This window comes from Scyliorhinus canicula, chromosome 17 (genome assembly GCF_902713615.1).
Source record: "Scyliorhinus canicula chromosome 17, sScyCan1.1, whole genome shotgun sequence".
Lineage (NCBI taxonomy): Eukaryota > Metazoa > Chordata > Chondrichthyes > Carcharhiniformes > Scyliorhinidae > Scyliorhinus > Scyliorhinus canicula.
In genome coordinates this window covers 76,028,016-76,050,510 of record NC_052162.1, presented here as the reverse complement: position 1 = coordinate 76,050,510, position 22,495 = coordinate 76,028,016, and the positions used below count along the sequence as shown (strand labels likewise).

At 46.7% G+C, this 22,495-nt stretch overlaps 1 protein-coding gene across 4 annotated transcripts in view; it reads right to left on the bottom strand.

The window, feature by feature from the left end:
* The window catches only part of diaph2 (diaphanous-related formin 2), an 878,670-nt gene that overhangs the window by 368,350 nt on the left and 487,825 nt on the right, over nt 1–22,495 (bottom strand). For all 4 annotated transcript variants that reach the window (XM_038775000.1, XM_038775001.1, XM_038775002.1 and 1 more), the window contains one exon: nt 10,054–10,155. In XM_038775000.1, coding sequence (XP_038630928.1) covers nt 10,054–10,155 — 102 coding nt within the window. The remainder of the gene's footprint in view (nt 1–10,053; nt 10,156–22,495) is intronic.

Genomic DNA, 22,495 nt, shown 5'->3' with positions numbered 1-22,495 from the left:
AGAGTACAAAAGCAGAGGCCGACCGGAATTCCTGCCATTTCATCTTCGAATGCCCTCAGTGTGTTTTGTCTTACAGCAATTGGTCACAAAGCTATTAGCTAGTATGCGGGGATTGGTTTTCCTGTAAAGCAGTCCATTTTAACAAAAATTTAGAGTACCCAATTAATTTTTTCCAATTAAGGGGCAATTTAGTGTGGCCAATCCACCTATCCTGCACATCTTTGGGTTGTGGGGGGGGGGGGCGAAACCCACGCAAACATGGGGAGAATGTGCAAACTCCACACGGACAGTGACCCAGAGCCGGGATTGAACCTGGTACCTCGGCGCAGTGGGGCAGCAGGGCTAACTGCCCTGAAAGCAGTCCATTTGCCTTTGGTGTGTTCATCTTCAGCCCAACAGTTGATAAATTATGTAAATTTCTGCAAGTCACGCACAATTTTAAAGGTACTCCAGATGGTACCAGCATGTGTGCCCACCTTAGTCATTTTAATCGGCTGACACCAGAAACTGTGATGTAGCCAATTTTTTAAAAATTTGTTACCAGCGTATAAAACCTTTATAATTGAGGTGTAGGGGGAACCACAAGTTTCCAGCTCCCACTTTTATTTTGACAAGGTGAGTCAATTTGAAAATCTGAATAACAAGCAGCTTCAATCAACACCAAGTCAAAGGAAACCCAGGGGACAAGTCGAGCATTTCTTAAATTGAATTTGTACTACTTACAAGAGAATAATGCCGTTCATACCTACAACTCACAGTCAAAAAGATTTCCCCATTTGGCCAATCTACTGGACAAACATAGCAACACATCAAAGTAGTACTGGACATCACAATAACACTCCGAAGGCATAATTCGTAAGTAACACAGCATTGCCAATCTGAAGAGTTTGTCAATCTGAGTTGTCAGGTTAAAACATGAAACACTTCATGTGAAATCAAGCTGCATATGATTTTAAATGGAACAGCTTGGCTAGATCATTTTCTCCTTTGCTCCCAGATAATGGCAATTCTTATTTATATGTGACAATTGAAAAGCGAAACAAGAGTGCTAAGTCAACACACTTCTGTTGTACAAATTCCTATAACTCTTTTAAAACACTCTGTAGTGCAAAGTAAACTATAATTACACATTACAGGAGTTTTAAAGTCTTTGAAAATTATTAAGCATAAAAACATTTACTAATTGAGTTAAACTCAACTTCAAAGCTGGTGTGCAACTGCGTACCCACATTTAATGATGTTCCACATTAGGTGTCTACCAAGAGGAAACTAGCAAAACCCCCCCCACATGGACAAACCCTGCGGCGATCGCCCAGAGGTGATGGGATTATGTCTGTGAGATATGGAAGGTCCCTAGCTCCGGACTGGCATGTAGGCGGTGGTGTTTGATCCAGTCATCTCGCTCTTGGATTAGGAACTGGAGAGTGTTTTGGCAGCTTTCTTCACAATTGAGCAGCCTTCTTGAGAATCCACTCTGCTCATCTTGCATGGGGAAAGGGCCAGAAAAGATACCGTTAAAATGGTATGTTCCAAACCCCAAACTGGTTAGAAGACTGCATCCAGCATGCTCATCTACTTGCGGTCATAAAATCAAAGGTAAACTGAATTCCAGAACCTGGAATGTATGAACTCTCACGGACAATGACCATCTTCGAATTCACCGGAATGGAGAACCGTCCTTGTTGTCAGTGAACTCGGGCGCTTCAACATTGACGCCACTGCCCTGCAAGAGACCGGAAGAACAGGTGGAAGGCAGCTGATGGAAGGTGGCGGTAACACTTTCTTCTGAAGAGGAAAACTAGAGGATCAACCCAGGTAGCACTGAATTAGTTTCGGCATCAAGAACAAACTCATAAACCGATTCTCGGACTTCCGTCGGCATCAACAAGCGCCTCATGACTCTGTCTACAACTTGCCAAGAACCAGCAGTCAATGGTGAGTGCTTGCACCCCAATCCTTGATGCCAATGATGAGTCCAAAGAAGGCTTCTACTGCACATTGACATCCTACTCTCCAACATTCCTGAGGAAGATAAGATCATCCACCTTCGGGATTTCAATGCCAGGATTGGAAAAGACTCCCAAATCTGACAATGAACCATTGAAAAGGATGAAGTTAGGAATTGCAGACCCAATCACAGCGCCAGGGTTCCAGGCTCGATTCCTGGCTTGGGCTACTGTCTGTGCGGAGTCTGCATGTTCTGCCTGTGTCCCCGGGTGCTCTGGTTTCCTCCCACAAGTCCCGAAAAAAGTGTTTGAACATTCTGAATTCTCTCTGTGTACCCTAACAAGCGCTGGAGTGTGGCAACTAGGAAATTTTCACAGTAACTTTATTGCCGTGTAAGCCTATTTGTGACAATAATAAAGATTATTATTATTAATTACACGTCAAATTCGTGGAACACCAGCTTGTCATCACTAACACACTCTTCTGCCAAAAAGACAAGTTCAAAACTTCCTGAAGACATCCACAAAGCATGGGCACATGATTGACTTCTTCATCGTCCGATCCCAAGGCCAAAAGGATGCCCTCCTCACCAAAGCGATGACCAATGCAAATGCCTGCTGGGCAGATCACCAGTTCATCCATTCCTCTGTCCATCAGAAGCAGGGGAAGAAGGTCTGAGTAAAGGATTACGTCAAACATTAAACCATTTTTCTCAATGTTAACGCATCTATCGTGCATGATGTAAAACATATTCTGAAAATGTTGAAAAAAATTGTCAAATTATGAACTTTTCCTGACAAGAGCTTTTGATTAATATAATAATTTGTGAAGTATTCCTGCAATCCCACTAAAACAAATTCAAATGTGAGTAATATTTGCACTAAGTGTGCAAACATTCAAATTTGTTTTTAATAATATATGCGGCGAAGCAGCATTTTTCTTGTTAATTATATTTAACTTTATGATTCCAATTAATTTCAATTGAATCTAGTTTGACAGACATCAGCTGCATTTATCAAATAACATTTCCGTTCATTGCGAGGTAGTTTTCCATCAAAATAAAGTTCAACCACCTTCCTTTTTAGATTAGGTTCACTATTTATTTTTAAAATATTGCCTCGTTATAATTCTAAATTCCTGAATTGTGATTTCCTTTTATGGGCTCTTTCCACTTCACTAAAAATTACTTCACCAAACAATAAATTTATCAATTCAAGGACCTACTGATAAAACCAGGGTATAGAGCGGATTGCAGGGGTGAAGGATTATACGGTCATTAACAATATGATAGGTGCTACTGTATTTGTTGGATGAATTACATCATTTTGACTAACTTCAAGGTGTTGGTATTCCAATTCCAACAAAATACTACTCAATTTAAAAAGATCCTATCGCAATGACTTTGGTTACACTGAGACCATTGGAAAAAACTGACAGAGCCCATGGGATTTGACAATTTAAAAACAACCCTGACTGTAGAGATACCGAATGCAACTGATCTGAAAGAGTACTGGGGCAACAACTCGTCATTACTAAAGTTGCATACCTAACATTTCAATGCTTGTATAGCAGGAAAAATGACGCATGAAAGCTGAGGAATTCAAGTGTTAGTTATTTGGTGCATTTCCTGGCATTGCAAATTCTATTAGAATTCAGCATTGACAATGTCAGTGACAATGAATGGGAGGCACCAATCACTTATACACAGCTTCCTCTGCGGTTATAAAAGCCGTCCGACTAATGCATCAAAACTGAACCGTAGTGGTTCATGCAGTGTTCTTTCCATTGGAAAACTTTGAATCTCTGCTTATTTTAACCTGCAAAAACATCTTGTGCCTAATGCCCATTTAGTAAATCATACCAGCTGGCATTTACGCAAGTGTAATATTATGAATCATCCCACAGGCTGTGCAGCCCTGTCCATAATTTATTTCCCAAATTGGTCTTTCTCTCTACCTCATGGCCTTTTTTCTCTTAATCGGTTCCATTGAAGAACCCATCACCCTCAAATTAGATCTCTTCATTCCCTTTCTAGTTATCTAAGCCATCAAAAGGAAACAGGGTAGATTTTGAAGTACTCTACATTTTATGCCTTTTCCCTCTTGGAGCAAACACATTGAAAAGTAGGCACACTGGAGTGAAGCAAGATGCATTTTATTGCACATACTTCCCAGAGTTCCATTGCTTAAAACCGAAAAAAAGTGGAAAGTGTGGACAGTCCTTCACACTGTCATTAACACTTTCTCTGCCTTGTGCCCCACACATCTTGGTCCAGTCTCCTTGCTCCCACCTCTCACTGACCTTCTCTATTGCTCCAAACACTCCATCCCTCTTACACAGTCTATAATCCATCACATTTTGCTCTATTTAGCTCTGAGGAAGACATACAGATTTGAAACATTAGATCTGTTTCTCTCTCTCCACAGATACTGCCTGACATGCTGAGAATTTCCAGTATTTTCTGTTTTTATTTCAGATTTCCTTTTATTTCAGATGGTCTTTTTTCTCTTGATCTTCTCCACTGAAGAAGCCATCAGCGTTACTTGAATCAGGTTAAAAGGAGAGGATAATACGCATATCAGTTTCAGGCTTCAGGCAGTTCTTTTGTGCCACCAACGGAAAATCCAACCTTGCTCACGTAAGTCATTGTGAAGGGCAATAACAACAAAATGCTGGTTTTACTGCATACTGGATACTTCCGGGAGATGCTACTCCAGAATGCTGACATCCTCATGGGCTTTTAGCGTGTTTTTAATGTTATATCACAGGCCAGATACAGCGCAGTTGTTTTTGGAGTCAGCAGTAAGTTAATAACTGACTCTGGGATCTCAACTGTGGAAAGGATTTTTTTCCACCAGCATTTCTCTTTCAAAATCTGAAACTTACTCCACCAGCCCTTCACTCCACCCTGTCTTGTTATGCTCTAAGTGTGGCATAAGCGGCTTCCTTGTGGTGCACTTGACAAAGGAAGGTTCAGATGTGGAGATAACTTCAACACGTTTATTAAACTATATACACTTCTATTACTCCGGTTCGACACTACTGCTAATCCTACTATAGCTACCCAGACTGACTAGCCAACTACAATCCACATGGTGGGATTGATATTGAATCAACCCTGTGTCTTTACTCACTGACTGTCTCCACTGGAAATAGGAAGATCATGTGTTTGGTGTCCTTTATATATGGGATGGTGTAATGCCCTCCTGTGGTCGTGTCACCTGTGTGTGTATCGTGAATGCCCATTGGTCGTGTCCTATCTAACTGTTCTATTGGATGAGTGTCTGTGTGTCATGTCTCTGGTGCTCCCTCTAGTGTCTAGTCTACATGTATTTACATTAACCCCTTGTGTATTTACAGTGATGCACATCCTCACATCCCCCTTTTTTATATGTTACATATTTTCTGTACACTTTAAGAAAATTGAACACAAAACAGGTAGATAAGTTAAGGTATATACAAGTCACGGGAACAGTGATGAAACAGTAAGTCCAAATCATTCGTGTGAGTCCAAAAACCATCAATCATCATGGTCAAATGCCTCTCTTCGTTATGAACGCCACCAACATCCCTGCGCAACAGGAGCCAAGAAGTGGTCAAATCACTTCGCCGTCTGATTTAGAGTCCCTTCTTTTTTCGATGTTTGTGATGGTGATTTTGGATGGCATCTTGTAGCTGATAAGGTGTTGGCGTTGAAGAGGTACCATCAACAGTATCATTTGACGTCATGCATGTGTCATATGGTGAAGTTGGATAAGACTGTACATACTGGTTCTGGCCACATGCTGTGCAGGAAGGGTGATCCTGATGAGAATCGTTGAAGCTCATCAAATTGGAAACAGAATTACTGCTCGCATAAATGCCGGGTGATGGTGTGAAATTAGAGCCTTGCATCCGATAGGAATATGCCGTCTGGCCAGGTTGGGGTGCAGCAAATCCTGGGCTGTAATTAAGGCATCCAGTCTGTAGTGCAGATTGCGCTTGTATAGTTCTTCTTTGGTCTTGATTCCATTAGTGGGAAATCCGTAGTGTTGCATAGACTGTTGGCTGTTACATTCCTGAATACTGGGTTTGCCCGGCATAAGCTGTCATTGGCTGCACTGCTGGTGTGGAAAAAAATGTGTGGATATAGCAGCGGTGAATATTGGCGTATTCCTCTTGGACTGTAGCCACTGCTTGTTATTATTGGCCCAGTGTAATTGTCAAGTGATCCATCCCCTGTCATTGTGGCATTTGCTGTGATCCTGAGCGTGCCATCACTGAGGTTGTGGCACTCCCTGTCTGGAGTAAAGTCCGGCTTACGTGAATCAGAGTCGGCGTTTGGTCGCTCCCCATCTGGAGTCTGGTCCGTTTTAACCGTGTCAGTTTTGGCCTGTTGATGCTCCCCGTCTGGAGTCTGATTTGTGTCACCTGAGTCAGTTGTGGTTTGTCGGTGCTCCTCGTCCGGAGTCTTAGCAGGTTCAGGAGTCAGGTGAGATTTCTTGAAGCTGCACGTCTGGAGTCGGAGCATGCAGGAATGCACTGACTTGTGGAGAGGTTCGAGCGAGTGAGGTTGGAGGTAACGTGGTGTCACCGAAGTCACCAGTGGTCTCACAGTGATCGTCAAGTGCCTCTGTGCACACTAGCTGAAGTCTGTCACATTGCACATCTTGCAGGGGAAGTGGGATGTTGTCATCACTCGTCTCACATACCGTGGGTAGAGCTTGTTGTTCACTTGGGTTGAGTAAATTGTCAGAGTCTTCATCTGGTGGCGCAAGCAATGTGGGTGGACTGTCATTGTCTTGCTGTTGTTCTTCATTTGGGGTTTGACTGTCACCGTCGCTTTGTTCTGCACTGGAGCATGATAGACCGCCATGGTTGTCTTGCTGTGCGCTGGAGCATGGTGGATTGTCTTGGTCTTCTTGCTGTCTACTTGAGCATGGCAGACTTGCATCCTGACCTAGATGGTCATAGGAGGTTACTAGGCCCTCAGGGTCTTGTTCCTGCCAGGACTGCACGTCGGAGTCTTGCGTTGCTTCCATCGAGGAGGCTGTATGTGAGCTTGCTGTGGAGGCTTGTGACAGTGGAGTCACTTCTGTTCGTGCAAGGACTGCAGTGTGGAGTCTTGCGTGTCTTCTGTCGTGGAGTCGGGAACCCTTAGCAGTGCGTGGACCACACTCTGTGTGGCCGCTCTCTGTGGGCTTGTACAGCTCTCTGCTCCTTGGTTTCAGGACGCAGAATAGTCCTGCATCGACAAGTCCTCAAATGCGAAGTATGAATCCGCGTCTGCGTCGGATTCGGTACAGGGGGGTTGCCATTTTTGATGAAAAAACCTTTGTCCGAGTCATAGTCCTCTGGGACCATAGCATCACTGTCAGAGCTAGTATTGGGCTCGCAAGGTCCACAGAAAATATAAAGGTCGATCTCGAAGTGTTCAAGGTTGGAATTATCGGTTTGGGCGTAGGTGGCTGCTTGTTGCAGGTTTCTTTGGAGGTAAATTTCATTTTCTGGTTCAATTTGAGGCATTGTGCAGTCATTCCAGGTGAAAGAGGGTCGTTTTACAGCTTTAAGAGATTTGTTTCTTTGATTTGGGACGTTTCCCCTTTAAATGGGCGTGGTCCGTGGCCTCTGACGTCATGACGCATGTGACGTCAGACTTACGAATGCGCAAATCGCTGAAGATCATGTGTGTGGTGTCCTTTATATATGGGTTGGTGTAATGCCCTCCTGTGGTCGTGTCACCTCTGTGTGCATCGTGAATGCCCATTGGTCGTGTCCTATCTAACTGTTCTATTGGATGAGTGTCTGTGTGTCATGTCTCTGGTGCTCCCTCTAGTGTCTAGCTAGTCTACATGTATTTACATTAATGCCTTGTGTATTTACAGTGATGCACATCACCAAACACCCCTCACCCAACCTACTCCAACTGAGCACCGACCGCCGGCAGGACAGCACGTGGCCCACCTAAGGGCAGCGGCCACAGGAGCTCCTGTCAGAGGGGAATGGATGGGGGCAACGGCGTGCATAGGGTAAGCCAGCGTTACCACTGCGGTCATGCATAACCGGAGGCCACACCGACATGGATCCCTCTCAAATGACATCCATGCAGCGACCACGGGCATGATCAAGCGGTGCTTCGGCATCATGAAGACACATGAAGTTCAAGAGCCTGGAACGTTCTGAAGATGCCCTCCAGTATAGCACTAGTGTCTCTCACATCGTGGTGGACTGCCGCTTCCTCCACAACAATGCACAGCAGAGGAGCAACATGCTAGAGGAGGATGAACGCCAGGGCTTGTCCGACAAGCTGCCAAATCTTGCCCAATAGGTCTGAAAGAAAGATACTTGGCATATACATAGGATGCAAATGGGAAATAGAGTCACAGAAACTAAATAAAATTAAATGTCAATTTGTTTTACTTTTGGCTGTAAATTCAATACATGAAGTAGGGGATAGAATAACAGAATTCCTACAGTGCAGAAGGAGGATATGCAGCTCATCACGTCTGCACCAAATCTCTGAAAGAACACTTCACCTAGTCCCACTGTGCCACCCTATCCCCGGAACCCCATCTAACCTTTTGGACACTAAGGGGCAATTTATCATGGCCAATCCACCTAACCTGCACATCTTTGGACAGTGGGAAGAAACTGGAGCAACCAGAGGAAACTCATGCAGACATGGGGTGATCGAGCAAACTCCATACAGCCACCCAAGGCCAGAATTTAACCCGGGTTCCTGGCATTAAGATTCAACAGTGTTAACCACTGTGTCACTATACCACCCACATTGCAACTTTAATAATAATATATTACTGGAAGTATTTGGTTTTCAACAGTTTTGAGAACCACATTCTTGAAATCAATAACATCCTGCAACTGTCACATTTTTTGTCTTTCAAGGAAAATGATAACTTTGGAACTCTATGCCATACTAACCAAGCTGGCCACCAGCAAAAGTGCACGTAGTGATTGAATGTCTTCTCCAGCTACAGTTTCAAAGAATCACACTTCTTTCTGATTTAGAGCAATGATGCAGAGGGCAGCCTGTACAGTAAAGTGTACCTACTCTTATCTGGTTCAATGCAATTACCAATCAATTCCAAGAGGAGGAAAGGATATCATACACAGTGCATAAACTGAAGGCAGTTTCCAAAAAGAAGCTAAATTGGAAGAAAATTGCAACAAAAATAATGGAGTTGTTTGTATTATGTGTTACTTGCTTTTCCTTTTCTACAGTACTATACAATGTCATTGTTTTATATGCCAAAAATACCTCTATAAAATTGTCTTAAAAAAAAATTGCAACAAAGATACCAAAAGGGAAAATTATGGAGACAAGAAAACAGGCAAACCAGACAAGAGTGATGAGAGAAGAAAAAGGAAATAAAAATCCAAAATGGAGTTGGTCATGATACAGCCATGCCACTTCCAAAATACATCCCACAGACTTCTATTAAATGTAATTTTTCAGTTAGAGATACCGAAAGACTTTCAGTATAAGTTAGCTGGAGCCAGCTTATCGCTGGGATACCCAAAGCTCTGTTTCAAGATGCTTGGAAGTATGACATAAAAGCCCTAAATGTCAATCACGACTGGAAGTCACTAGTGGATCACAAAGGAAAATGGTGAAACCTCCTCTGGGGTGGCGCGCACCACCATGATGATGAGTGGCAACAGTGACTTGGCTACAGATACGAATGTCGATAACACACAATGACATTTGATACCTTCATGTGCGGCACTTGTGGGAGAACCTGCTTCTTAAGGATTGGCCCCTCCGGCCAAAGCAAAAGAACCATATAAAGATAATCCATCTGAAATGGATTAGTTTACTGTATATCTATCGCAGATGGAATGATATAAATACTCAAAGATAAGTATGCCAGTGCAACATATCTATCGCATACTTTACAATGCAGCAGACCATCATATTTTAACATTGATGAATTTAATAGCTTTAACCTTTCAAGTGCAAGAATGAAAAGTGTAACCTCTGATATATGCAATGCTGGAAAGTAGGTTAACACTGTCAAAGAAAAATAATCAATGCACTACTGAAATGTATGCACCTTCCCTTGTTCTGCGGCAGCAATATACTCTCTAGTGTCTTTTGAGCCCACTTACCACCACTCCAAACTGCTCAGGTTCACATAGGTCATCATATTCATCCTTAAATTGGGATAATGTATTGAGCTCCTTCTGCTCTGGTAAATATCTCACCAAGTTCTATAAATGCAACAAACAGAAAGGAAAAACACTCATAACTTGCAATTTCTGAAATTTGTGAAAAAAAACAAGGAATTTTCATGCCTAGGGAACATTGCATTTCTGACTTCTAAACAGTGACAGCAATTGTTAATTGTATGACAGAGTACAAAGTATCTCAGATATGACACCACCTTATGCGGAAGATGATGCTGCTCCACATAGTTGTGGCTGCCCCATTTTTGTAATCTGGATTTCTTGCGAAATTGATTAAATTTAGCATTTCCTTCAATTGCATCAAGTTTGACATAAATGTTGACAGACATAATTAACAACTTAATTTCAAGATTATTTACCCACCTGTCTCGGAAATCAAGCATATGAGACAGTTGTCAAAACTGGCAATTGAAGAAAAATAATCACTGCCTTCTCTGAATATTCTTTCGCTCCCGTCACATGGAGCCCACAAAGCAATTTCCCCAATGTCTGCATAAAGTGAATTTTCTCAAAGAAAATAAAACTCAATGCACGATGCTGATCAATCAACAGTTCCTGAGTTTTAGTGCTAACAACAGGCAACTAGAAACTCGTGTCACCATTCTTCAAACTCACTCACAAATATCATGGGCGAAATTCTCCGACCCTGCACGCCCAGGACCGGCGGACATCCCGCCCCCGCCGTGGCCAGAATTCGCCGCCACCCGGGAATTAGCGGGGGAGGGAATCGCACTGCGCAGATCGGCGTGCCCCCCGCGGCGATTCTCCGGCCCGCGATGGGCCGAAGTCCCGCCGCTGAGAGGCCTCTCCCGCCGCCGTGGTTTCAACCACCTCTGGTGGCGGCGGGAGCGGGCCCCCGGGGTCCTGGAGGGGGGGGCGCGGGGCGATCGGACCCCGGTGCCCCCACGGTGGCCAGGCCCACGATCGGGGCCCACCGATCGGCGGGCGGCCCAGTGCCGTTGGGGCAATCCTTTTCTTCCGGCGCCGCAACGTCCTCCACCATGGCGGAGACGGAAGAGAACCCCCTACCGCGCATGCACCGGTGGTGACGTCAGCACCAGCTGACGCACCGGCACATGCGCGAACCGGCGAAGGCCTTTCGGCCAGCCCCGATGCCGGCCGGTGGGCTTTAGTTTTGGTGCCAGTCGGCGTGGCGCCAACCACTCCAGCGCGGGCCTAGCCCCCAAAGGTGCGGAGAATTCCGCACCTTTGGGGAGGCCCGACGCCGGAGTGGTTGGCGCCACTCCGCTATGCCGGGACCCCCCCGCCCCGCCGGGTAGGGGAGAATCCCGGCCCATATAGAGACATAGAGGTTTACAGCATGAAAACAGGCCCTTCGGCCCAACTTGTCCATCCCATCCAGTTTTTAACCATTAAGCTAGTCCTAATTGGTCCATAACTCTCTATACCCAGCTTTCCCACATAACTGTCTAAATGCTTTTTAAAAGACAAAATTGTACCCGCCTCTACTACTGCCTCTGGCAGCTCGTTCCAGACACTCACCACTCTCTGTGTGAAAGAATTGTCCGTCTGCACTCTTGTAACTCTCCCCTCTTACCTTAAACCTATATGCCCTCTAGTTGTAGACTGCCCTACCTTTGGGAAAAGATGTTGACTATTTACCTTATTTATGTCCCTCATTATTTTATAGACCTCTATAAATTCACCCCTAGGGGCTGGTTTATCAGTGGGCTAAACAGCTGGCTTGTAATGTAGAACAATGCCAGCAGCGCAGGTTCAATTCCCGTACTGGCCTCCCCGAACAGGCGGGGGAATGTGGCGACTAACTAGGGGATTTTCACAGTAACTTTATTGAAGCCTACTTGTGACAATAAGTGATTAGTATTAGTATTCAGCCTCCTGCACTCCAGGGAAAAAAGTCCCAGTCTATCCAGCATCGAGCTTCTCCTTATAACTCAAACCATCACGTCCCAGTAGCATCCTAGTAAATCTTTTGTGCACTCTTTCTGGTTCTATATCCTTTCTATAATAGGGTGACCAGAATTGTACACAGTATTCCAAGTGTTGCCTTACTAATACCTTGTACAACTTCAGCAAGACGTGTCAACTCCTTTTTCAATGTTCTGACCAATGAAACCAAGCATTCCGAATGCCTCCTTCACCACTCTGTTAGCCTTGACTCCACTTTCAAGGAGCTATGAACCTATGGCTGGAACCGCAATCTCTTTGTTATATAACTCTCCCTAACAGACTACCATTAACTTCGTAGGTCCTTCCCCGATTCAATCTACCAAAAAGCATCACCTCACATTTATCTAAATTAAACTCCATCTGGTCAGCCTATTATAGAAAGGATATTATTGAACCAGAAAGAGTGCAGTTATTACTTGTTACTCTTTTGGGCAGCATGGTAGCACACGTGGCTAGCACTGTGGCTTCACAGCGCCAGGGTTCCAGGTTCGATTCCCCGCTGGGTCACTCTCTGTGCAGAGTCTGCACGTTCTCCCCGTGTCTGCGTGGGTTTCCTCCGGGTGCTCCGGTTTCCTCCCACAGTCCAAAGACGTGCAGGTTAGGTGGATTGGCCATGCTAAATTGCCCTTAGTGTCCAAAAAAGGTTAGGAGGGGTTATTTGGTAACGGGGATAGGGTGGAAATGAGGCTTAAGTGGGTCAGTGCAGACTCAGTAGGCCAAAATGGCCTCCTTCTGCACTGCATGTTCTATTATTCTTATTATTAAAAGATTTATTAGGATGCTACCGGGACTTGATGATTTGAGTTACAAGGAGAGGCTGGATGCTGGATGGACTGCGACTTTTTTCTCTGCAGTGTAGGTGGCTTAGAGGTGATCTGCAATTCATCGGCCCACTGGACCAATTGTTCAAGATCCCGTTGCAATCCTAGATAACCTTCTTCACTGTCCACTTTGCCACTACGCCACCAATCTTGTGTCATCTGCAAACTTACTAAACACGCTTCCTGAATTCTCATACAAATCATTAATATAAATAACAAATAACAGTGGACCCAGCACTGATCCCTGAGGCATACCGCTGGTCACAGGCCTCCAGTTTGATAAAAAAAACCTTCTACAACCACCCTTTGTCTTCTGTCATCAAGTCAATTTTGTATCCAACTGGCTACCTTACCCTGGATCCTGTGAAGTTTAAACTTATGCAACAACCTATCATGCATTACCTTGTCAAAGGCCTTGCTAAAGTACTTGTAGACAACACTGCCCTCATCTACCTTCCTGCTTACCCCTTCAAAAAACTCAATCAAATTCGTAAGGCATGATCTTCCACTCACTGCCCTTAATCAGTCCTTGTCTTTCTAAATGCCTGTAGATCCTGTCTCTCAGAATATCTTCTAACAACTTATCCACCACCAACGTTAGGCTCATCGGTCTGCAGTTCCCAGGCTTTTCCCTGTGGCCCTTCTTAAACTAAGGCACATTTGCTACCCTTCAATCTTCAGGCACCTCACCTGTGGCAGTTGACAATTCAAATATCTCTGCGAGGAGACCAGCAATTTCCTCCCTAGCCTCCCACAACGTCTGGGATACATTTCATCAGGTTCCCGGGATTTATCTACCATGATGCGCTTTAAGACTTCCAGCAACTCCTTCTCCGTAATACATAAACTCCTCAAGATATCACTATTTACTTCCCCAAGTTCCCTAACATCCATGCCTTTATCAACATTAAATACCGATAAGAAACAATCATTTTGGATCTCGCCCATCTCTTGTGGATCCACACATAGATGACCTTGTAGATCCTTAAGAAGCCCTACTCTCTCCCTTGTTACTCTTTTGCCCTTTATGTATTTGTCGAAGTTCTTCGGATTCTCCTTTGCCTTACCTGCCAAAGCAAACTAATTTCCCCTTTTTGCCCTCCTGATTTCTCTCTCGAAACACGACTCCGACAAACTTTATACTCTTCAAGGGATCCACTTGATCCCAGCTGCCGATGCATGTCGCCCTTTTTAACCAAGGCCTCAATATCCCGAGTCATCCAGGGTTCCCTATTTCTTTCAGCCTTGCCCTTCACTCTAAAAGGAATGTGCTTACCTTGAACCCTGGTTAACACACTTTTGAAAGCCTCCCACTTACCAGCCGTTCCTTTGCCTGCCAACAGACTCCTCCAATCAACTTTTGAAAGTTCCTGTCTAATACCATCAGAATTAACCTTGCACCACTTTAGAATTTAAACTTTTGGGCCAGACCCATCATTCTCTATAGCTATCTTCAAACTAATCATTATATTATTATTATATGTGGAAGTGTATTGAAACTTGACTCTCCCATTATATTGAATCCATCAGGTTATTGAGCAGCGAGCTGTTAAGCAAAAGGTAATTCATTTATTTAGCAGTTATTACTATCACTAAAACTTTGTTGCCATTGTTGGGCAGATATTATTAGTTCTCGGATTGGGTAGAAGATGGAGAATAACAAAGCAGAATGGCCTTCCATGTTCAAGTCGAAAGAGAGGGTTTTGTCCCCTTTAATTATTCTATTGTTAATATCAATCACAGAATGCAGTAATTGTGGAGAAGCTATCAATATTAGCCAATCCACTGTTCCAGGCACAAGAAAATAGAATAAACAGTTGGGTTGGGGGGTTGGATGGAGAAAAAATTTGAAGCAAAAATTGATTTGCACAAAGTCAGAGTTGGGGCAGCAGGGTAGCATGGTGGTTAGCATAAATGCTTCACAGCTCCAGGGTCCCAGGTTCGATTCCCGGCTGGGTCACTGTCTGTGTGGAGTCTGCACGTCCTCCCCCTGTGTGCGTGGGTTTCCTCCGGGTGCTCCGGTTTCCTCCCACAGTCCAAAGATGTGCGGGTTAGGTGGATTGGCCATACTAAATTGCCCGTAGTGTCCTAATAAAAGTAAGGTTAAGGGGGGGTTGTTGGGTTACGGGTATAGGGTGGATACGTGGGTTTGAGTAGGGTGATCATGGCTCGGCACAACATTGAGGGCCGAAGGGCCTGTTCTGTGCTGTACTGTTCTATGTTCTATGTTCTATGTAAAGATTTAGAGCGTGGGCTAATTTACATAATGTAACTCTTCTTTGTATTTTGCTGTCGAAATAGCTACCATCTACAGCTATATTTAGAACAAACAGACTTTTCTGCAAATTCTGTACGATCTCTGCATTTTTCAGTCTGGACTGCTGTGATTTTTTAAATTTTTCCAATAAAAGGGCAATTAAGAGTGGCCAATCCACCTATCTGCACATCTTTGGGTTGGGGGGTGAGACCCTCACAGGGGAGAATGTGCAAACTCCACATGGATAGTGACCTGGGGCCGGGATCGAAACCGGGTTCTCGGTGCTGTGAGGCTGCAATGCTTTCTTTTTTTTTTAATGTTTTTTTTATTGAGTTTTCATATTTTATATACAACATATTACAAATTATTAGAGAAAGAAAAACACGCAAAAATTAACATATATATTTACAGGTAAGCACCTTCATAATAACAATTGTGGCCGCCCCCTTTAGCCGGCATACATATTTTACAATCCCCAATATGGCCGAGGCACATGTTTATAGGCATTTATTTATAGTTTGGTTTTGGGCCTTAGCTTGCCATCAAACCCCCATAACGAACCCCCCCCCCCCCCCCCCCCCCCAGCTACCTTCCCCCGATTCCCGTCCATTTTCCCTTGATTCTTGGCCACCCGACTATTCTTCCTCTTGTTCGTTGGCCACAAACAGGTCCCGGAACAATTGCATGAATGGCTCCCACGTTCTGTGGAAGCCGTTGTCTGACCCTCTGATGGCGAATTTGATTTTCTCCATTTGGAGAGATTCCGAGAGGTCGGACAGCCAGTCTGCAGCTCTGGGCGGTGCTGCTGACCGCCAGCCAAACAGGATTCTACGGCGGGCGATCAGGGAGGCAAAGGCAAGGGCGTCCGCCCTCCTCCCCAGGAATAGGTCTGGCTGGTCTGAAACCCCGAAGACCGCCACAATCGGGCATGGCTCCACCCTCACCCCTTTGGACATAGCCTCGAAGGAGGCTGTCCAGTACTCCACAAGTCTGGGGCAAGACCAGAACATGTGGGCGTGGTTGGCCGGGCCTCTTTGGCACCGTTCACATCTGTCCTCCACCTCCGGGAAGAACCTACTCATACGGTTTCTCGTTAAGTGGGCTCTATGTACCACTTTTAGTTGCGTCAGGCTAAGCCTTGCGCACGTGGAGGTGGAGTTGACCCTATGCAGTGCTTCGCTCCAGAGTCCCCACCCTATCTCCATCCCCAGGTCGTCCTCCCATTTCATTCTTGTTGCGTCCAGTACGGTGTTGTCCCTTTCTACCAGTCGGTCATACATGTCGCTACAGTTCCCTTTCTCTAGGATACTTGCGTCCAGTAGGTCTTCCAGTAGTGTCTGTGAGGCTGCAATGCTAACCACCACCCCTCCGTGCTGCCCAAGTCTGGTGGACTGTTAAGTGAAGATTTCAATCAGATTAATATTTGGTTGAAAAACTTGTACCCAATTTCTTACTATTTTGTTTCCAGAGCAAAATTAACCTTAAAAATTTGGTCTTTATGATTTTAAGTTATGAAAAATAATATAGGATGGTCGGCCCCATCTACCTCACTTGAAATTCAATCTCCACAGGCAAATAACAGCTCCCTGTACCTATTCTTTGAACTGTACAGATGCCAATCAGAAGAGTCTTCCTTTCAATGGGCCCCTAAAAGCAATGAGTCGCTTTATCAATAATTTTTTAAAAACCTTTTCCTCATGGTAAACAATCTGTTCATTTGAGGTAGAAAACTACACAGGAGCTGCAAAGGGAAAACGTATGAAGGTACTCACACTCTGGATTCTATCAAACACGATGAGAGATTTTGTTAAAAGCTGTTGCTCAAACAATCCAAGATGGAGAACTGCAAAACTGCTGACATCACTATACATCACTTGGTGCTTCACCAACAGAGACGTATTCTCAAATACTAAACAGGATACCATTTGAAAATCCAAATATGCTACATTCACTCATTTAACATTACATATCCTGTTAGTTATATTGACAAAAACTAATAGATTTAACAAACAATTCTCCTTTTCATAAAACCTGACTAATCATATGATCTTCAAAGTGTGCTTTTGCTGCTTCCTTATCAATGGATTCCAGCATGTTCCTGAAGACTAGAGCCAGGCTAACTGTCTTGTCGTTCCATTTTCTCTGGGGTCATTCCAGAATCTGGGAAAGTTTAGGCAATCACAACCAAAGCATCCACAATTTATGGAGCCCCCTCCTTTAGAAGCCTACGGTGTATATCAACAAGTCTGGGGAATTGTGAATTTTCAGTTCCGTTAATTCTTGGGCGATTGAGCAATGGTAATGCCATTGAATATCATGGGAAATTGGTTAGACTCTCTCCTGTTGGAGATGGCCATTGCTTGGTAATTGTGTGGCAAAATGTTACTTGTCACTTATCATCCCAACCTGAGTGTTGTCCAGGTGTTCATTGATGAACAGGGTTGGACCTCAGGCAACAACCACAAGCATCTTGCTTTGTGCTAGGTATGAATCAAACCAGTGATGAGTACTGGTCAACATCTGTGTAAGATGATGAAAATGTAGTGAATTTGTTGAGGGTGTGATATCTTCATATGATATATCTTTGCTGATGTTTGAAGATAACAGGGCGTAATTCTCCGCTGGGTCCAAAAATCGCAGAGGCCGTCGTGAACTCGGCCGAGGTTCACGACGGCCTCGGGGCCCGCTCCCCGCAATTAATTCACCCCCACTCGGGGGGCTAGGAGTGGGCCCCCGTCGTTCCCAGCCACGACCTCATCGCGCCGGAAATGACTCCCGACCGGCGCATCTCTGATGTCATCCGCGCATGCGCAGGTTGCCGGTTCCAACCCGCGCATGCGCGGATGACATCAGCACGCAGACAGCACGAACCCGCGCATGCGCGGTGCCGTCTTTCTCCACCGCTGCCCGGCAAGACGTGGCTTGATGTTGCCGGGCAGCGGAGTGGAAAGAGTGCGTCCGGTTTGGACGCAGGCCCGACGATCGGTGGGCACCGATCACGGGCCTGTCCCCTCCAGAGCACAGTCGCGGTGCTCCCGTCCAAATCGGGCCCCTGGATGCCCCAAACGGGCATCTGGCCCCCGTTTCACGAATGCAGCGACCAGGTGTGGTTGCTGCCGTGGTGAAACGGGCGTGAAGGGCCGTCCGCTCGGCCCATCTGGCTCGGAGAATCGCCGTTCGCCATGAAAAACGGCGAGCGGCGATTTTTCCCAGCCGGGGGGGGGGGGGAGAGAATCGCTGGGGGCGCAAAAACTGTCGGGAGGCCCTTCCACGATTCTCCCACGCCACGTGGGGAGCGGAGAATTCTGCCCAACAATCCATGAGAGACATGCCCTGTCACAAATGCCATATACACTCTTGACAACTTTACAATAATCAAATATCATCCTCAACCTCTTTAATTAGTTACCGATTGATCACTTTGCTGTAGAAATTTTATTTCTCAATATAATATATATTTATTGAGACTGATTAAACAGTTTTTAAAATGTTTTCCATTTCTTATTGAACATTATATCTTTTAATCCAATTGCTACATTGATTTTAACTAACTTTCTCCTCATACACATGTAACAGGTCTTTTGAAGCTCAAGTTTCCAATTTTGAATTAAGTGCATCAATTCAACCCCGTTATCATTGGTGCCCCAAACGATTCTTTACCATGAAATTACTAATTCACCCTGTTTCATTGTAGTCAGTTGCTTCCACAATATTTTTTTTCTAAGAAACTACCTTAAATGCATTCTGTAAGCTCTTCCTCCAAACTACTTTTGCCAATTTGATCTTTCCAGTCTTTATGAAGATTTAAGTTTCCAACAAACATTGCAGTACATTTCGTACAAATTTCTGTTATTTCTTGATTATTTTCTATCTAACACGACAATGAAAAATAGGGTGTCATTAAAGTACTCCCATCAGTATTTTCTGTCCCTTGTTGTTTCTTATTTTTTCATCCATACTAGTTCTATTTCCTGATTTTCCAACCAAGATCCCTTTTCATTACTATCCTCAAGTCATCCTTTATTACGGAGGACTTCCGGTCGGCGAGCGGAGCGGTCGTACAGAAAGGGGTCATATACAGCAGGGCTGTAATTCACCCCCACCCTGGGGGCTAGGAGTGGGCCCCCGTCGTTCCCAGCCACGACCTCATCGCGCCGGAAATGACTCCCGACCGGCGCATCTCTGATGTCATCCGCGCATGCGCAGGTTGCCGGTTCCAACCCGCGTTTTGGTATGTGAAATATACCAAAAAAGGGATGTCATCAAAGGGGTCATACACAGCAGGGCTACGAGGTCGGGGCCTTTTTCTCCGCAGCGGGAAGAGCAGGGAAGGGGAAGATACAAACCCCCCCCGCGAAATTGGTGGAAGGGGAACCTCGGCGGCGGAGCGATCTGGCGGCGGTGGCAGCAGCAGGTCCACCCCCCACACGGCACCAGAGCGCAGGCCAGGAGCGGAGCGGCAGCGGCCCGGACCAAAGCGGGGCTGAGCCTGCGGAGAGGAGGGGGCGGGGGAGCGACCAATGACCCAACCACCCCCACCGGGAGAGCGCGGGGTGCGACGAGCGGCAGCCCGGACAGAGCAGCGGGGACCGACCCGACCCCACCCCCCCCAAAACCGGCAGTGACCACCACGAGGCAGGAACAAAGGGACTCCGGACCAGAAGCCTCTCTCTCTCTCTCTCTCTACCCTGGGTGAGTGAGGGAAAAGGAAGAAAAAAAGAACTTTTACAAAAACAAAACTCTGAAAAGAAAACTGTTAAAGAGAGGGGAGTGGGGGGGGGAGAGAATATATTATTTTCTCTCTTTTTGCGCTCTCTTTTCTCACCCAAAGTAAGCCCACCTGAAAGGAGTTCTATAAAAGAGAAAAAATAGTGGTAAAGGAAAGGAGGGAGGAGAGAAGAAAAAGGGAAGAAACAAAAAAAAAATTATAAATAGGGTGCGGAAAAGGGGGGGGGGGGGAGAAAAGAAAAACAAGGGGAGAAGAAAAGAAGAAAGGGAAGGGGGAGAAAAAATGCCAGAAGGGAGCCAAAGCAGAGGGAGAAGGGGCACCAGAGGCAGACGGGGCAATGGGCGAGCCAGCTTAGGCGAGCGAATCCGCACACGAGGCTACAGAACGGAAGTATCACCGCATCAAAAAGAGCTGGACAGACAGGTGCTCTCTCTCCCGGGGCCAGGTGGGAGCTGGGACTGGAAGGCAGCCTTTGCCGAGGCGCTGAGGGAGCATCAGCAGGTAAACAAGGCAGAGGCGAAGGCAGACATAGAGACCGCAGTGCAAGCAGCAGTAGCCAGGGCCATGTCAGGGGTGCAGCAGGCCCTGACCTGACTAGAGGAGAAATTGGATGCCCAAGGGGAGAAACTGGAAGCCCAGGAGGCGACCATTAAGGAGCTGGAGAAAGCAGCGACTGACATGAGCGACCGGGTCACGGCCCTGGAGAGGGAGGTGACGAGACTGGGCACAACACAGGGGAGCAGACGACCAGGAAAACCGCTCGAGAAGGCAAAATGTCAGGATAGTGGGCCTGCCAGAGGGGATCGAGGGTAGAAACCCCACAGCATACGTGGCTGAGATACTGGGCAACTTAGTGGGGAGGGAAACTTTCCCCAAGCCACCAGAAATTGACAGAGCACATCGGTCGCTGCGCCCGAAGCCCAAGGCAGGAGACCACCCGTGAGCAGTCATAGCTAAACTGCACCGGTACCAGGATAGGGAGACAATCCTGCGCTGGGCCAGGAAAAATAGAGCCTGCAAATGGGAAGGACACGCCATTCGAATTTATGAGGGCATTGGGGCAGATATAGCCAGAAGACGGGCAGAGTTCAATAGAGCAAAAGTAGCTCTTCACAGGAGCAATGTGCGTTTTGGTATGCTGTACCCAGCGAAACTCTGGGTCACATACCAAAACAGGGAACACTTCATTACAGCCCCCGCTGAGGCAAACAAGTTAGTCGAGGAGCACGGGCTGGAAAACCACCAGCGAGGGTAGGGACGAGGGGCTCCTGGCAAGGGGCAACGGCACGCCGACGGGGGGGTGGGGAGGGGTAAGGCAATGCCAGACCCCCCGCCACGGCAAGAACACCCTGAACAAAAAGCAAACCACTGCCCGGGGGACCGCTCCAGGTGGGAGGCCAGGCCCCAGCACGAGGGAACGAGAGTATTGGAGAAGGGAGAGCAGGTGAGAGGGGTGCAGGGTAGGATGGAGGAAGAGCGGGCAGAAAACATAAGAGGCCAGGCAGGGGAGAAGCGAGACAATAACCCCCAAGAGGGGGGCCACCGTACTAGCAGGAAAGCTAGCGCCGTGGGCACGCAACAAAGCAGGGCCGCAGCGCACCCCCAACAGGGGGGAAGGCGCCAGGCAGGGGATGGGGGGGAACACCCATCAGAGTCGGGAGAGCAAACGAACGGGGAAAGGAACAGGGGAAAGAGGGGCAATGGAGGGGCATACGGGGGAGGAGGGAAAAGGGAGAGACCGGGGCAGGGGGTACACAGGGAGCGAGAGACCGGGGAGGGGGAATGCAGGGAAGGAGGGACAAAAGAGGCTAGAAAAGGAACAGGGCTACAAAGTGCCACAACTAAGGGCTCGAAACAAGAACTGCTGCAAGCACCCACCCAGTACGGTCTGTGGGCGAAGGGGGCCCCCAGAGTGCAGGGGACTACCCGTGTGGCGGACACACAGTGGACGGCCATGGCGGGTGCCCCCGGGACAAGGGGAAACCCCGGAGCGCAGAGACCCGACCGCATGGAGAGAGTTGCGACAGCGGCCATCCTGGACGGCCTCCTAACAAAGGGAAAACCCGGAGGGCAGGGGCTCGTCCATCAGATAAGTATGGTTAATCCCACAGGAGCGAGGGGCAGAAGCCCCCCACCAGGATAGTCACCTGGAACGTAAGAGGACTCAACGGCCCAGTGAAGAGATCCAGAGTCCTCACCCACCTAAGAAATATGAGGGCCGACATAGTCTTCCTCCAGGAGACACACCTGAGTGGGCAGGACCAACTGCGGGTAAGAGAGGGCTGGGTGGGACAGACCTACCATTCCTGCTATGGGACAAGGGCCAGGGGGGTGGCGATATTGATCGGCAAGAGGACAATGTTTAGGGCGACAAAGACGGTTACAGACCCAGGGGGGTGGTATGTCATGGTCAGCGGGGCCCTGGATGGGGCACCGGTAGTTCTAGTCAACGTGTACGCGCCCAACTGGGACGACACAAGTTTAATCAAAAAGACCATGGCAGAAATCCCGGACATAGCGACGCATCGACTAATCATGGGGGGGACGACTTCAACTGTGTACAGGATCCAAAGACGGACAGATCAAACCCCAAAACGGGGAAAACCTCAAGCATGGCAAGGGAAC